Source organism: Crocodylus siamensis, chromosome 5, assembly GCF_052110815.1.
Source record: "Crocodylus siamensis isolate JL-2025a chromosome 5, ASM5211081v1, whole genome shotgun sequence".
In the NCBI taxonomy this organism is placed as follows: Eukaryota; Metazoa; Chordata; order Crocodylia; family Crocodylidae; genus Crocodylus; species Crocodylus siamensis.
In genome coordinates this window covers 81,130,646-81,148,165 of record NC_143399.1, presented here as the reverse complement: position 1 = coordinate 81,148,165, position 17,520 = coordinate 81,130,646, and the positions used below count along the sequence as shown (strand labels likewise).

The window sequence follows — 17,520 nt, the reverse complement described above, 5'->3', positions numbered from 1 at the left end:
CAGCTATAGCATGGGGAGGCAGAGGTAGTGAGGAAAAGAGCTGCCATGTGCTGCCCCTGTACTGTGCATGCTGCTTCTGAACAGAGAAGCAGCTGGCCAGGGAGCAGAAAGCAGGGCTGGCTTTTCTAGAGGGCTACTGGCTGCTGGCAGCTGCAGCTGGAGCCTGGAGCTCCAACCAGTGATGGCAGGGGCCCATGGCACATTTTAAGTGCCCTTAGTATGGTTTAAGTGTAACATGTAACTGTTGCAACAGGGAGGCCATGGAAAAGACTGCCCAGGGAAGTTGTGGATTCTCTTTCATTAAAGGTTTTCAAGAGGAGGCTGGATAAGCATTGAACAGGGATGGTTTAGATGTAGCATTTATGCAGTGGTTTGGACCAGATGACTCTTGAGACACCTTCCAGCCATGGCATTTTATAAGTCTAAAAACAACATGTATTGGTTGACAGCAATGCAGCAGGCGGAGTTATTGGACCCCAAAGCCCAGGCTAGCTCTGGTGGTAATGGCCCCTGCCTGTCTCTTTCTCTACCACCTCTCATCTGTGCCTTCCTCCCTCTTCAGAGTCACCTTTTCATGGGGTGGTTTATGTATCCTGTCTGAGCACCAAAAACAGAGTCTGTTCAGGTGCTGGGGCTTGGTGTGTCAACATACACAAATTGACATGCCAAAGTCCATTGTTCTCTTGATAACCCACTCTCCACTAACTGAGCCTCTTATTGTGAATCCTCGTAGGTCTACAACAAATGCTGTTAACCCATTCTTTCTCCATGTACAAGTTAGTCACAATGACTAAACATTACATATAGTGTAGGACCCAAAAACATTACATATAGTATCACAGGGTGCATCTACACATCCCCCTGACTATGCACTTGGTACTGAGCAAGTACTAGAAAGTTGGTACTAAGCAAGTGTGACGGGCTAGCTGGCAGTGACTTAGCCCAGGGGTTTTGAAAGGGCAAAAGATGATTGGAGGACTTGGGATTTCTGCACGCAAGGTTCAGAGCTGGTGTTGTACTGCATGTAGCTAGAATAAATCTGTGCTGACTCCCGACTGCTGTGAATTGCTGATGTGCTGTTAATCCCAGAATAAGTCTGTTCCCCGAAGAAAAAAACCCAAAATAGGGTGGACATAAACATGGGACATTGGTGAGACGAGTGAAAAAGGAAATAAAATAGATTTCTCTGCATGCGATGGCCTTGTTACATGACAATTTTAGGTAGTTTCTGGAGCTCACCCTATAGGTGGGAAATTATTTCAATTAGAGGTCCACTTAACGCGTTTTGGTGAGCTGTTGAGGGTGTCTCAGATGAAATCTTTTAGAAGATATCGTTTTAACAAATTATGGATAAAAAAACCAAATCATACACTAAAAATCAAACATCTGCTATAACACATTTTAATTTTATTTCAAAAAATAATTGCTCTGAGTAGAGTATATACAGGCAATTGTATAATAGTTCAAACTAGTCTTACTCTTATATATTGTGATGGGGAGTGTGTGGGAAGTTTGGGGGTGTGTATGTGGAAGGGGTGTGGGAGGTATGTATGGGTAGGGGGTGTTTATGGAGGTTGCAGGGGGTGGGTATGTGAGGAGCTGCCGGGCGTGTGTGAGGTATGTGTAAGGGGTGCGCAAAGGTGGGGGGTGGCATGTGTGTGTGTGGTGGGGTAGGTGTGTGTGGGGAGTGTGTTCGGGGGGTGCGTAGGATTGGGGGTGGGCATTTGGGATGGATATGGAATTTGGGGACAGTATAGGGTGTGTGTTAGGGGGCTGCCCCTATGCTAGGTCCCGGGAGCTGGCCAGGGGTGGCAGAAGGAGAGCGGGGAGCAGAAGACATGTGTAGCAGAACTTGGCCAGGCAGTGTGATTCAGATGTGGTCTGTCCTCCCACCCATCTGGTCCAGGGCTGCCCCCATGGCACTCTGAATGGGGCCGAGCCCCACCCATTCCTCCCAGGGCAGCCCATGCTATGTTCCTGCCCACACCTGCCCCCCTGCCCTGGCCCCAGCCCCAGCCTCAGCCCTGGCCCCAGCCAGCACGCTCAGCTTCCCAGTGGGGAGGCTCCCAATGTGGCTGCAGCCACCTGGGTACTGCTTGGCTCCCCTCCACTTCCAATGCCTCTGTCTCCTCCTCCTCCTCCTCCCCCTGGTGCACCATTCCATGAAGCAGGTAATATAGGGAAGCCATGGGGATGCATGCCAGGCACCACACACCCAGCCAGGTGCAGGGGAAGCTGCAGCCAAGTGGCTCCTGCCTCAGCGTATGGGGCAGCACCAGCTCCTGGCTGTCTTCCACCCACTCAGCCACCTGCAGGTGGTTGCTCATTGTGCTGGGTGGGCAGAGTGAGTGGAAGGTGGCCAGGTGCTAGAGCTGAACCCCCATACACTGGAGCAGAAGCCATCTGGCTGCAGTTTCCCTGCTGCCTGGCTTGGCATCTGCTGCTCAGCACACATCCCTATGGCTTCCCCATGTTACCTGCTGCATGGAGCGGTGTAGCAGGGGGAGGAGGAGTCACTGGAGGCAGGGGGAGCCAAGTAGTACCCAGGCAGCTGCAGTTGCAGCTGCATTGGGAGCAACCCCACCAGGAAGCTGCAAGTGCTGGTCATGGCTGGGGCCACTGCTGGGTGCAGGCAGGAGCACAGAGCAGGCTGCACCCAGGCCAGATCCAATCAATTGGCAGGTGCCCACCCATGGCCTGGATCCAATCACTTGGCAGGCTGGTTCCAGCCCATGGGCTGTATTTATCCACCTCTGTCTTAACCCCTGCATTGGCTCCACATAAACACCTTTTAAGTAGCTTAAAACACTCCTTATTTGTCTCCGGGGAAGTTTTATCTCTGATCCACCTAATTTTGTTCCTGTTCCATTAAAGTGTGACCACTCCAAAGAGTGCCCAAGTCCTCCAGCATCCCATAATGCAGAGGCTCCTGAGCCAGGGCAAGCAGGGACACTGGGGCACAGCAGGGCTGGGCACAGTGCTCTTGCCCTGCTGTACCACCAGGCAGAGCCAGTGCTACAGTCCTGGGGCTCTCTGGTTCTGCCTGGCCCAGTAGTCTGGGAAGTTGCAGGGGGTGGGGGGAGAGGGAGTGGGAGGAGGTACAAGGATGGGACTTCCCACCCCTGCTGGGCTAGGGAGGCAGCTGTGAGCAGTGCAGCTCCCCATTTGCTCTGTGCAACCCCAGCCCAGGTGGGCAGTGCCAAGCCCTGTGCTCCACGCCTGGAGCCGCCCAGCTGCTGCGCGGGGTTCAGAGGTTTCAGGTGCCTGCCAACCATGGCTGCTGCTGGGCAAGCCAGGTAGGGAGAGCTGGCAGTCAGACCCTGTACAGCCCAGTGGAGCACAGGATCAGTGGGAACTGGCCTCCAGCTGCCATAGTGCAGCCACCAAGCTCTGTTCTACTCCAGCAACCTGGCCCTGCCAGGGCATATGTCCAGGTCCTGGGGACTCAATCCTTTTTTTGCTTTGCAGGATTCTGGAATCTGGGATTCCTGAGACCCAGCCCAGGTCTCCAGTGGGGGGGCAGGAAGTTCAGTGGATTTGAGCAGTGGGAAGGGGATCTGGGAGTCAGGACTCCTGGGTTCTAACATGGCTGGGAAAGAGGAGTTCCATCTAGTGGTTAGGGCAAGGAGGCAACTCCCTGTCCTGTGACTGCTCCTGGCCCCATGGCGCCAGCCCAGCTCCCATGTGGCTTCCCCTTCCTGTCCAGATCAGGCCCTGCAATTGGTTTCACTTCCTCCTTGTCTGTGCCTGGCGCCTGGCTCCTGACTGGCAGTCCCCCATGGATCTGAGCTGGGGATAGCTGAGCCTGGTGTTTGTAGTGCACCATGAACAAGGCATGGGAGCTGGGGCACTGGGCCCTCACTGGCTGCCAGGGTGATCCCTTCCCCCTGCCCCTGAAGCTGCATCCTGTTGTGTGCAGCACAGGCCATCTGATTCTGATTTTAGGTCAGGTCAATGGTAGTTCCTCTGTTAAGAGATTCCTCTGGCCCCAGGGTAATGCCTCCATGGTTCCCTCTAACCCCACCCACTAGCCTGCCAAAGGAGGTGTGCTCAGCCCGGCACACAGTGCCAGTAAAGGATCCTGTGACCGTTGTGTGGGCTTGGTCATGAGCCTAGGTCCTCCCATGTAGTCCTGGCTGCTGGCAGGCTTTAAAAGGGTCTGCCAAACTGGCATAGTTAGACAAGCTTTTGGCAGTGGAGTCCTTCAAGACCAAGCAATGGACCTGCACCGCTACCTTTGTCTCTCCTTTGGTGAGCATCTTATGACTTCATGTGGCACCCTTGGCAAGGAAAGATGTGTCAGGACAGCAGCCCCCAAACCTGGCAACTGAGGGGCATTGACAGCTTTTCCACTCCCCCAGCAAACGGGGATGACTACCAACTGTATGGTGGGAGAGGCCCTATGTCTCTGTAACAGGCAGGGGCTAAGCGATGCCATGCCAGATTGGCCTGCATGTGGGGCTGTGCCCCAGGGACTATCCCAGCTGGTCTGCTCGGGGGGTACTGTCCCAGGCAATGCCGTGCAGGCTGCTCTGTGTATATTGGGGAGAAAGCTATGGGAGGCAACTGGGTCAGTGTGGCATGTAGCTCTGAAAACTGGCCCCTGCTGTACCTGAGATAGGGTGTGGATGGGGTTAGCGCAGCCCTGTTGAGTTGGCCAGAGTCCATGCTGCTGGCTCTACAAAAAGAAGGTGTCATGGTCCCTGGTGCGTTGCTGCTCCTGACATTTCGTTCTTTGTCTCCCCCAGCTGCCTACCTTGGAGTTGTCACCTCCGCAGGTAGGTGAAACTGTTTGCTGTGCATCTCCTTTGGTAGCCCCTGGGCCAGCACCAGGACCTCTCTGGTTTTACAGCCAGCCCCTGAGCTAGGAGCAGCCATGACTATGGCACAGGGAAGCTGAATGCCCTGTTTATGGCCCTGCGTGCTGTGGCTCACACTCACGGCCTCTTACAGTTTGCTGATCCATATAGGGATACTGTGGACTGTGCTGTGCCATGCCGTGCTGGGCATGTTGCGGGACACAGTTGCTCATATGGAGGGTGGTGCTGTGTGCCCTCCCATGCAACCTCTGGAGGGAGCCAATGTCAGTCCCAGCCAGGCAAAGTTGGGGCAGGGTGGGGATGCCATTTTACCTCTACCTGTTTTCTACACTCCCCAGGAGCCACCCCTGGTGCCCCATTCATTTCTCCTCCCTGCTCAGGTGCACTATGGGGGGTAGGGTTGTGCCTGCCATAGCAAAGACTCTGCATAGAGGGTGCCATTCCATTCATCCCATGTCCCCAGACACACTACTGGGTGAGAGGCTGCACCTGCCTGGCTCCTATTCCTGCTGTGGCAGAAAGCTAGGGTGTGGGGAGCAATTCTGACGGCCCCTTTAAGATGGTGTGTGGTGCTGGTACCTCGTTACCCCCTGGCCCTCCAGTTATACCATTGAATTCATCAGGGAATCACTCTGCCTAGCAAATGCATTCCCTGACAACTCCATGTGCTGTGCAGGTCCTATCTTCCCATTGATTCCCTCCTGGTGGGATTGCTGCATTCAGGGCAAGAGTTCCAACACCTGTGTTTTCTGTGTCAGAGGTCAGGCTGGTGCCAGGACCCTGTGCCGGGCGGGTGGAAGTGCTTGTGAATGGACGCTGGGGCACTGTGTGCAGTGAAGGCTGGGACAAGAAAGATGTGGAAGTCGTGTGCAAGCAGCTGGGTTGTGGGGTGGAGCAAGAAGCCTTCAGATTTGGCTCAGGTGCTGGATCCAGTCCCATCCTGATGACAAACGTGGCGTGCGAAGGGACAGAGAAGTCACTGAAAAGCTGCCGCTTTGATGAACCCGAGGACTGTGACCACAGCCAGGACGCGGGGGCTCGTTGCCAAGGTGAGGCCTGCAGGGCAGAGCAAGGGCCCTGAGACTGGAGGGGAGAGCTTGGCTTTTATGGGAAAACCTTGGCAGTTGCGCTGCCAGCCAGGGCACAAGGTGGCAGCCTATGGGATTTGGCTGGGGCAGGGAAGTGGCTGGGCTTTATTTCCCATCCCACATCATGTATAGGGTCAGAGTCCACAGCCACCTCTGCTGTCATGACCGGAGTGTTGGTCATTTCTAGGAAAACAGCCTCCCATTACAAAATAAACAAGACTTACCAATGCCCTCTCTAAGAATTGCAGCACAGCAGCAGCCACAGCAGCAGCCACAAGATAGACGAATGAGCAGGACCTTCACAGACTGCCAGGGCCCTTGCATGCAAAGCTATGGAAAGGTCAATGGCAAGATCCTTTGACCCTGGGATCAAAGGCTGGGATTTCTTGGCCCTAGCTAACTTCCTGCCCTTGGAGCAGGTGACTGGACTCAATGATCTCCCAAGGTCCCTTCCAGCCCTAATGTCTATGAAATCTATTAAGAGAGTCCTTGAGTTTTCAACTGCAGACAGTAAGGTCACAATGGAGATGGGCCCCCTGTGTACTCCCCAGTCCTGTGCTCTGAGCCCTTCATTGCAAGCTGGGGTGACTGGTGCATGTTCCTTGGGAGCCATCTGACAACTTGTTCAGAGAAGGGAGCAGAGCACATGCACACAGTAGTTCAGCAAGCTGATATCTCACGCTGCAGTAGTTGAAGTCCTCGCAGGCACAGCCTTGGAGACAACAGGCACAGAACCCTTGACTGGTTCTATATGGAATTGCATAACCCCCCCCCCATGATTTCATGGTTTCAAAGGGGACAAGACCCTGGACTTCAGTGCCTGTAACAGTGTCCTCCCAACAGGGTTAAATGAGCAAGAGACATTATTTTGTAAGAACAAGACAGATTATTCACGCATGGAAAGAAAGTGTCTCCGATTCATAAGACATACAAAAATCTAGAACTCTAAAGCAGGCAAACATTTGGCTTCAGATCTGAGGCAGAACACATGAATTTGACTTTTACCTGGGGTATCATAAATTTGGCTTCCAGAACCTTTAGTTTTCTAAGTCTTTTAGGGGGCAACTGTCAAACAATTTACTTCAAAGTTATAGTCCTCCATGTACACGCTCTCTGGAACCAGAGAGAAAGAGTCAGTGTCCTTAACAGGAAGTTCATGGACGACTCAACTGAAAGAATAACAATAGTCAGAAAACCCTCTTCAAGTGTGGGAGCTCTGATTCCTGAGAAAGGTGGCCCTCATTATTAAAGAAGGTGAACTTCAGCCTCCACTTATCTGAGATTAACTAAAGAAGTTGCCTCACATTTTTGGAGAGAGATATTGGTTTCCTGTTCTGCCTGACTTTAAATAAAAAGAAAGCAAAGCTTGGAATAGGTGAAGAGATGAGTGATAACATCCTGATTAAAGAGCAGAACATCTTGACAGTTATTAATATTATTGTGAGAGTTAAGCTACACCTGCAAAAATAAATCACAGTCTCCTGTTTTAATATGAACCAGTTAATTTCCTTTATTTCTCATCTGCCACAATTTTGATGGAATAAGGTAAGGAAATAAACATGGTCCTGAGAGATTAAGAAGATTTCGTGGCTGCAGTTCAGCAAAAATAACTCTTCTGCATGCTTATTTTTGTCTCTCTTAGAAAACTACCATATATATATTTAGTTCCATATTACCATATTACCATATTATATATTTAGTTCCCTTTCTCTTTGGGAGCTCTCAATTTCTTGGGTGCTTGCCCCGTTCTCCACCGCACGGGTCCCAAGCAAAACGGCAAGCCTATGCCACCTTGTATTTTCTACTGATATCAAAATGTGGGGCTTTCTTCTCTTTATTAATCTTCATACGCTCTGACCATTCCCAGTCAGACTCACCAAGTCACACATCTCCCCCGTTACCTCATGTCAGCTTCCCAGGTAAGTCTCTCTCCAGGACTCTTCTTCTGTTCCCTTCTCTCTGTCATCTGTTGTTCCTCTCTTGTAGTTTCTCCCTATTTCTTCTGGGTTTCTTTCTGTTCTTTTCCAGAGCTAATTCTGGACTCCATTCCCCTTTAAATCCTTCCAGCCGTCTCCTACCTCTCTAGAAACTGGCACCCTCCCCCCTTCCTCTGCGCATGCTGCCTTTGTTTATGTTTTCATCCGGGTCCCCCCTCCTCCATTCGGGTATCCCTCCCCCTCTCTCTCTTCGGACTCGTTGCTAAGGTAAGTTTTCTGTTTCCGGGCGGACTTGGAGTCCTGTCACAAGTATATTGAAGGCATATTTGACATCATACTTCCCAGTCAGAACTCCTGAACTTGATGTCTGGCTCTGAAAGCGCAGTGATATCCAATGGTTAGATCAGGGGCTTGGAGCAGGCCTCAGGGTTCTGTTCCTGGCTCTGGTAAATCAGTCTCTGAAGCCCCTTTTAATAGTTGTCTTGATGTCTCCTGGATCAACTCTATCTGCAGCTGCAGTCCGGCTGGTAGGCGGTGCCACACGCTGCCGTGGGCAGGTGGAGGTTTACCATGAGAATCGCTGGGGCGCTGTGTGTGGGTATGGCTGGGACCTGACCGATGCCAAAGTGCTGTGCCGGCAGCTGGCCTGTGGGAGACCGCGACGCATCACCAACCGCTGCAGCTATTTCAACTCCAGCTCAGACACTGTCCTGCTGGGCCAGCTGGAATGCACTGGAAAGGAGCACTCCCTGACCCACTGCCGAAGCCGGTCCTGGGAGCAACTGCGCTGTCCCAGTTACCTCCATGCTGGGGTTGTGTGCCAAGGTGAGAAAGCAAAACTGGTACTTAGCCCTGAGGCAGCATCTCCCTCCACTCTGGTTGCCTGCCCCCCCAGCATGGAGCCCTCCATGGAGTTTTGTCCTGAGCATCAAATGGGAGTCCCTTAGAATAAACATGTCACAGGCTAGCAGAGCCTAATTTTACCCCCTGCCCCCCAGCAACAGGCATGGCTCTAGCAGGCCTGGGTTGAGGCATCCAGGAGCAAGAATGCCCCTGACCCTTAAGGTCCCTAGGGCTTTTTAAGGCACTGGACAAAGTGACCCTGAATGAACACAACAGTAGCTTCTCACCTCACAGCTGGGTGAGGAGCACTGAGTACAAACACCAGTGCCAGTGGTAATTCAAGGAAAGGGCCAGCATCAGTACGGGCCCTTCTGTTCAGCTAGGCCATGCATCCTGGGGGAAGCATGTCACTGGGCCCCCTCCCAGCTCTCTCTCCCTTTCTCTGCAGAACCCTTTGCACTGAGGCTTGTGGATGGCCCACGGGTCTGCTCTGGGCGACTGGAGGTACAGCATGATGGGGAGTGGGGTACGGTATGTGATGATCACTGGGACACGCAGAATGCAGAGGTAGTGTGCAGAGAGCTGGGCTGTGGCCAGGCTGAGCCAGTATCCCAACTGGTGTGGAAAAGGGCCCGCTTTCGCCAGGGCACTGGGAGGATCTGGCTGGATGATGTCCGTTGCAGAGGTGAGGAGAAGACCCTGCAGAACTGTGCCCACCGCATCTGGGGCTACAATGACTGCAGCCATCGTGAAGACATCAGCGTAGTCTGCCAGGTGCGTGCCCACAGCCAGGGAGATATGGCACTCCCAGGGTTCTGGAAGAGGAGTGAGCCATGATGATTAAAGCCGCAGGGCACTGGGGGTCCCAGCACTGGGGTTTGTGTTTAGAACCACAGAATTAGAGGGCTGGAAGGGGTCTTCAGGGTTATCTGGTCCAACCTCTTGCAAGAATGTGATTGACTACTGCTAAATCATCCTTGTCCAATGCTTATTCAGCTTTCTCTTGGAAAACCTCCAATGAAGGAGATTCCACAACTTTCACAGGGCAGCTGATTCAATGCCTCACTGTTCTAGCATTAAGGAAGTTTTTTTTTCCTGAGACCTAATCTTGATCTACTTTGCTGAGATTCAAAGCCACTGAAATCCTTTCCAGTTTCATGTTATCTGCACACTTTTTATTAGGAAGCTCTCTATTCCAAATCTATTGTAGTGGTAAATAGCACTAGACCCGGACAGACCCCTGTGGAACCCCATAAGAAGCCTCCTGCTATGCCTTCTGCTATTCTAGCATGGATCCATTTATCAATACCCTTTGTTTGTGGTTATCAAGCCAATTATACATCTACCTCTCAGTAATTTTATCTAGTCCAGATATCCCCAGTTTACTCTTGAGAGTGTCATGTGGGGCTTTATCAAAAGCCTTACTGAAGTCCAAGTACACTATGCCCACTGCATTCCCTTCATCAACTCGACTAGTTACTTTGTCAAAGAAGTAAATCAAGTTGGTTTGGCATGATTTGTTAGTAACAAATCCAGGCTACCTGCTAGTTGTCACCCGTTTTTCCTCCAGATGTTTAGAAATTGACTTCTTTATAATTTGCTTTAGTAACTTCCTGGATATTGAAGCCAGGCTGACCAATCTATAATTCCTTGGGACTTCCTTTTCCCCTTTTAAAAAATGAGCATTATGTTATCCCTTTCCTTGTCCTCAGGAATCTCATTGTGTCCCGTGATTTTGTAAATATTAAAAATGGCTCCAAGATCCCTTCTGCTAGTTCCTTCAGAACATGGGGGAGTTTTCATTAAGGTCTTGCTGACTTAAATTCATTCACATTGATAAAACATTCTTTAAAAATCTCTTTAGTTATCATCACCTTCAGTCTTTCCCTTTCTTTGTCTATACACATTTTAGTAGCTGTCTGGTTGCAAGGTTTTGTTTTTGGGGGTTTTTTGGGCGGGTGGGAGGAGGATTTGTGAAGATCAAGACAAAGTATCTGTGGAAGTGTTCCCTTTCCAACTTCTGTTAATAGCATACCTGAGCTAGTAAGCGGTGGACTTATAGCTTCCTATGTCTTTTTCTTCCATCCAACCAGTAATATAACTGAAGGGGACAATTGGGTCAAAAGCCTTGAGCACTGCCTTCATTGCGAGGGTACAAAAGCAGGTGCTGCTGCAGTGGTGGCTGACTGTACCATCACCATTGGCACAGCAGGAGTTGGTACTACCTCATGCATTGTTGGCTGCTTCAGGAGTGGATCTGTTCCGCTGTGCCTCTGTCTTCAACACATTTTCAGAGCCCCTGCATGTTGTCCTTAACTTCCCTGGCCAGATATAAATAATTTTTTCTTTGCTTTCCTGCTTTGGTCCCTGCAGTTTCTTACTATTTCTTAGATTTCATAGACATTAGGGCTGGAAGGGACCTCACAAGATCATCGGGTCCAGCCACCTGCCCAAGGGACAGGAAGTCAGCTAGAGTCAAAGGATCCCAGCAAGATAAGCATCCAAAAGTTTCTTAAAACAGTCCAGAGTAGGTGCTTGCACCACCTCTGGGGGGAGTTTGTTCCAGGCCTTGGAGGCTCAGACAGTAAAGAAGTTTTTCCTTATGTCCAACCTAAAATGGTCTTGGAGGTGTTTGTGACTGTTGAACCTTGTCATCCCTTGGGGTGCTCTGGTGAACAGGCGTTCCCCCAGATCCTGATGCACACCCCTGATGTACTTATAAGCTGCCACCTTCACTTCTCCAGGCTGAAGTGCCCCCTGACTCTCAGCCCCTCTTCATAAGGCCTGATATCTTGCCCTCTGATCATGTGCATGGATCTCTTCTGGACTCTTTTCAAGCTTCTCCACATCCTTTTTAATTGTGGAGCCCAGAATTGGATGCTGTACTCCAGCTGCAGCATCACCAAGGCTGAGTACAATGGGAGGATAACATACTGAGACTTGCTTGAGAAGCATCAGTGGATGCAAGCCAGAGTTTTGTTTGCTTTGCCAGCTGCAGTATTGCATTGGTGGCTCGTGTTCATCTTGTGGTCAGTCATTACCCCCAAGTCTCTTTCAGTCATGGTGCTAGCGAGCGTAGCACTGCTGAGCCTATAGGTGTAATGCGGGTTTTCTTCCCTGAGGTGGAATACTTTGCATTTCTCCATATTGAATGCCATCAGGTTTTCATCTGCCCACCTTGCAAGCCTGTCGAGGTTGCCCTGGATCACCAGCCTATCCTCAAATGTGGATGCTCTTCCCCAAAGTTTGGTGTCATCTGTGAACTCCACCAGTCCGCTTCTGACACCAGAGTCCAGATTGTTTATAAAGACATTAAAGAGTACAGGTCTGAGGACAGAGCCTTGGGGGACAACACTGGTCACTGAGTGCGATGTTGATTCAGTTCCATCAGCTACCACATTCTCAGGGTCTAACCTCAGAGCCAGTTCCCGAGCCATCAGACGGTAGTGTAGCCAAGGCTGCAGTTGGCTAATTTTTCCATGAGGACATCATGGGACATCAGGTCAAAGGCTTTTTTAAAGTTCAGATATATGATATCAACCTCTTCCCCTTTGTCCAGGTGATGTGTTACTTGGTCATAGAAGGAAATGAGATTGGTCAAGCAAGACCTACCCACAGCAAACCCATGTTGGCTGTCCCTCAGAATGTTGCCTTCAGCTAGCCTATGGAGAATGGTTTCTTTGGTAATTTTTTCCAAGATCTTCCAGGGATTGAGGTCAAACTCATTGGCCTGTAGTTCCCCAGATCTTCTTTTCTCCCTTTCTTGAAGATAGGCACCACATTGGCCCTCTTCCAATCTTCAGGTACTTCGCCCAAGCGCCACAAGTTCTCAGATAACTTTGCCAGTGGCTGGGCTGTGATGTCTGCCAGTTTCGTATGCACGCTTGGGTGCAATCTGTCAGGACCACCTGATTTGTGGGTGTCCAGCCTCTCAAGGTATGCCTTTACAAGGTCTACGCCAATGATGGGCATATATTCACCCTCACCCTGGCCATCCCGCATCATGTTAGGCAGGGCAGTACCTTTGGACTGGTGAAAGACCAACACAAAGTAATCATTAAGCAGGTTGGCTTTTTCCTGGGTGTCAGTTGTCAGGTTTTAGTTTAGCAGGGGTCCAGTGTTACCCTTGTTTTTCTTCCGACTCCCCACATACCTGAAGAAGGACTTTTTATTGTCCTTGATTCATGTAGCCAGTTGGAATTCGGTTGCAGCCTTGGCTTTCCTGGTTCACTCCCTACAGATGTAGACCAGTGCAGAATACTCCTCCTTAGTGGTGTTTCCTGTCTTCCATCCTTTATAAGCCTCTCTTCTTCGATGTAGGAGGTCCACGAGTTCCCCGTTGAGCCAAGGGGATTGCTGTGCCCTTTTACCACCTTTTCTATAGGTTGGGATGGACTTCCCTTGTGCTTCTAGGATCACTTCCTTTAGGAACAACCATTCAGCATGAAGTCCCTTTCCTTGCACCTGATGGCCTCTCAGTGCATTAACAAGAAACTTGTGCTTTTCAAAGTCAGCTTTCCTAAAGTCGAGCACTTTTGCACTGCTGACTGACTTGCCAGCTTTGCGATGGATAGTAAAAGTGATCAGCTCATGGTCACTGTCTTTCAGCTTCCCTTTGATTCTTAGGTTGCTGACTAGATCATCCCCTTTGGCCAGTGCCAGATCCAGCAGTGCCTTACCTCTTGTCATCCCATAAACTTCTTGAGCATGAATGACGTGTGCCCCCGGTAGTTGGGAGGGCACGGCAGCACTGGCGTTGGTGTGAGCACAGTGGCAGTAAGCAGGGAGCTCCCACAGATGCTGCTGGCACTGCTGGGTAGGGAGGTGGCAAGCACCAACCAGAGGTCGGCAACCACCCAGAGATGCCGCCAGCAGCAGTAGCAGCAGAAGCTAGCAGCGATAGCTGACTGTCCACAGACGCCACCAGCAGTGTCAGTGGTGAGGGCGGGGAAGGGGTTGGCGAGTGGCAATCGCCCGCAACCACTGCCGACAGTGTTGGTGGTGCCTTTTTATAGGGGGTGCACTGCCATGCTCAGGGGGTGCACATGCACCCTCTACAAATTGCCAAAGTTCTTGAGACAGGTGAGCTCATCCACGCATGTGAGAGCTTTGTGACCGATCGGACTTGGCTGAGTGCTTTTCCCATGAGATGTCCGGGTAGTTAAAGTCTCCCATGACAACCATGCACCAAGAATGTGCAGCCTCAGCCAGTTCCCTGGCGAATTCATGGTCAAGCTCTTGTTTCTGATTTTGGAGGTCTGTAGTAGACTTCTACCATTGTATCACTTTCACCACGTTCCTCTCATATTCTAACCCTGAGGGTCTCCAGTTGTCCTTCATGAGTGCCAATCCCAACTTGTAGGGACGTGTAGTTTTCCTTGACATAGAGAGCTAGACCACTGCCTTTTTTCAGCACAATCTCTCTTGCACAGGGTACAGCCATCTCTACTCGTGGTCCAGTCATAGGAGAAGTCCCACCAGGTCTCCATTATCCCTATGAGGCCATAACCATTTCTATTTAGCAGAAGGACCAGTTCCTTCTATTTATTCCCCAGGCTTCTGGCATTAGTGTATAAACAAGCAAGTGTGCCATAGGCTTTCTTGCATTCCAGGTGGAGCTATGTTCCTGGGCTGGTGTAGGAGTGGATTGCCTTGAGGATCCTAGCCTGCTGATTTTGTGGTTGATGCTTGGTGGGTTTGCTTTGGTGGTTGACCACCCATCCCCCAGCCATCTTAGTTTAAAGCCTGGTCAAGCAGGTCAGCCATTCTAGTTGAGAAGAGCTTCTTCCCCGGTGGTGTAAGGTGAAGGCCGTCTCTTCCCAGCAGACCACTGCATCTCTCTCCAAAGAGTGGACTGAGATCATGGAAGCTGAAGCCTTCATGATGGCACCAGCACCACAGTCTTCTGTTCACTACCTCAATTCATCTCTCTCTCCTTAGCCCGGGACCTGTAACTGGGAAGACTGAGGAAAAAAACACCTGCACCCCCAACCCTTAAGCCCCGCTCCCACAGCCCTGTAGCCATGCATGACCTGGCTGAGATTGCTACAAGCCATGTCATTTGTGCCCACATGAATAAGGAGCATGGGGTAGTGGTCAGAGGGCCAGATAAGTTTTGGCATCCTTTCAGCTACATCCCTGACATGGGCTCCTGGGAGGCAACAGACCTCCCAGAATAAGGGGTCGGGGTGGCAGATTGCTCTCTCTGTCCTCCTCAGGAGGCAGTATCCCACAACAACCACTGTTGGTATGCTTCCTTAGTGATTTGCCCTGCCTTCCTTTGCCAGTATGAAGTTATTTGATTTTGAGGCAGCTGTTGTACAACCACATTGGCTTTCTGCCATTCTTCATATGTGTCTAACATGCAGAGGTATAACAACCAGGATCTGCACTCTAGGCAGCAGCAGTGACAGAGGTAGTTTTTTTTGGTTTTGTTTTTTAAAGAATTTTTTCAAGTTCCAAGCCAAATCAGCCAAATCAAGTCCAGAACCATAAGTGGCCCTACAACCGGGAAACATCTTCTACCCCCATCAGGGGTTTCAGATTTTTCCAAAGTCTTTTGGCAGGCATCCTGTGTGCAGGCCGGATGCCCCCAGGTTTCGCCTGCCCTTAGCCATATAGCCGCAGGATCAAGCTAGGGAGAAGTCTCCCATTTCCATAAAGTGGGCTTTAAGCCCCAGCGCCTCGACGGGTACTAAGCCATGCCAGAAAAACAGTTATTCCTGGGAGCGCATACAGAAAATTTCCTTCATGAATCCAGATACATGGTGTTTCCTCTGCCAGGTAAGGAATGACAGAGGTAGCAGCAGAGGCCTAAATACCATGTTAAAATATCATGTTCTCATTGAGCATCCAGTACTGAGCCTTTTAGAAACTACCATGCCTCTTCAGCCTCTTTATCCTTCAGGCTATCTACCCATGGGACCTTCCTGAACATTTCCCTGAGTAGGTTGAAATCTGCCCTTTTGAAATCCATTATCTTAGCTCTGCACACCTCATGCTTTCCCTGTCTTAGACTCCTGAATTCTATTATATGATGATCACTTCCTTCTAAGTTCCCAAATACATTCACCTTCTCAATAATTGCTTCCTGACTAGTCCAGTAGATGATCCCCTACTCACCTCCTCAGTTTTCTAGAACAGCAATTGTCCTCCAAACATATTAGGACAATATTTGACCAATAGATATTGGAGAAGTTAAAACCCCCCCCTCACTACCATCACATATTTTATGCATAATCTCGTTACCTCCCTGAAGAGTGCATCATTCACCTTTTCTTCCTGACTTGAAGTTCTGTAGTAGATCCTGACCATAATATCACTGCTATTCTTTCCTCACATTTTCTTTAGCCAGAGATACTCACATTTTCTGCTTTCTTCCTTTTGGACCTGGAACCAAGCATATATTTTTATGTATAGTGTGATACCACCTACTTTTCTTCCCAAATCTGACATTCTAAAACAGAATATACCCCTCACATTGATATTCCAGCCATGGGACTTGTCCCACCAAGCCCCTGTAATGCTAATGAAGTTCATAGTTTTCTTTATAGACCATGACTTCAAGGTCATTCTGCTTATTCCCTCTATTCCTTGCATTTGTGCCCATGCATCTAAAGAACTTTGCAATTTGACCTACCCATTTTTCTTGCACCTCTTTTTGTTCTTCTGTGGCTCTCTAGATCTTCCCCAGAAATAAAGTTCTAATCCCAGTCCCTCTTCTCCCTGAATGGAATTGCACCATAGCTGGAAGGCTTTGTTCACCATCCCCCGCAGAATCTAGTTTTAAACCCTCCATATCAAGCTATGGTGTGCATGCATGTGAGGCTAGAGCAAACAATTTTAGGATAAAATTCTTGGGTAAATTGTTGCCTGCATAAATAGGGGACTGGTCTTGGTGGCCTGGGAAACCATCTGTATTCCCGTCCTCACCTCTGGGAAGGGGGTTGAAACCGATGTTGAGAGCAGGGACTTGAGCTGGGAGGCAGGACTTCTGGGTTTGTTCTGATTCAAGCTGGGGGTAAGCAAGGAGCTCTAACTGTTAAAGCCAACGGGGTGGGGACTGGAGGCCAGAATCTCTGCAGTTTATTTTGAGAAGGAGTTGGAACTAAGTTTTGGCCATGCTGGGCCCCTGGCGCATTCTCTGTTGGGCAGGGTTTCCACGATTGCCCAGGTCCATGTGGCGGTGTTCTTCACCATGTATATCCTCTTCCTCCTGTAGGTTAACTGAGCCATGGCTGGCTCCACCCCTGTTTCCTCAGCCTCCCTCTGATACTCACTGCTCCAAGCTTCTGCCAGTAGCTTCAATGCAACCAGAGCCCCACCCTGCCAACAAGCATATCCAGGACCCAAAAGTGCCATTGCCAGGCTGGTGCCTTGCTGCCCTCTTGTGGTAGCAAGGATCTATATGGAAATGTTCATGCAAACACAGGAGCAGGATTCCCACCTGAGCAACACTGTTCTTACCCCCATGTCTGGCCTCTTCCCCCCTTTCCTGCAGATATGAATAAAGATCTGGATCTCCAGGTGACTCCTAGCATCTGATTTAGATATTGATGAGTTCTCTGAACTGAAAACAAGTGGCGCAGACCTCACTCAGTGCTTCTTTAGGCTAAGTTGGTTCACACACAGTCTGCTTAGTAAGTACAGGCCCAGACTTCTTCTGCCCAGCCCCCTCTCCTGCCTAGCTCAGATGCACACAGTGCTGGAAGGTGCTGAGTGAGGGCCTCAGACTTCATTCAGCTGCTGCATCAGGCTGAGCTGACTCAGACATATTCAGCTCTGTGATAGGACCCCAGGCCTCACCTTAGACAGGCTCAGTGTTGAGAACAG

The 17,520-nt window shown here is 50.2% G+C and overlaps 1 protein-coding gene and 1 pseudogene across 1 annotated transcript in view; one reads left to right on the top strand and one right to left on the bottom strand.

Moving 5' to 3' along the window:
* LOC149864346 (scavenger receptor cysteine-rich domain-containing group B protein-like) overlaps positions 1 to 17,213 on the top strand; it is a 57,036-nt gene extending 39,823 nt beyond the window's left edge. Inside the window, exons 8-14 of the mRNA XM_090049777.1 lie at positions 3,185 to 3,296; positions 4,131 to 4,251; positions 4,749 to 4,778; positions 5,579 to 5,869; positions 8,359 to 8,670; positions 9,137 to 9,462; positions 16,910 to 17,213. Coding sequence (XP_089905903.1) covers positions 3,185 to 3,296; positions 4,131 to 4,251; positions 4,749 to 4,778; positions 5,579 to 5,869; positions 8,359 to 8,670; positions 9,137 to 9,462; positions 16,910 to 16,918 — 1,201 coding nt within the window. The 3' untranslated portion in view covers positions 16,919 to 17,213. The remainder of the gene's footprint in view (positions 1 to 3,184; positions 3,297 to 4,130; positions 4,252 to 4,748; positions 4,779 to 5,578; positions 5,870 to 8,358; positions 8,671 to 9,136; positions 9,463 to 16,909) is intronic.
* On the bottom strand, positions 10,724 to 14,131 carry LOC149864347 (uncharacterized; annotated as a pseudogene).
* Positions 17,214 to 17,520: the final 307 nt, after the last annotated feature.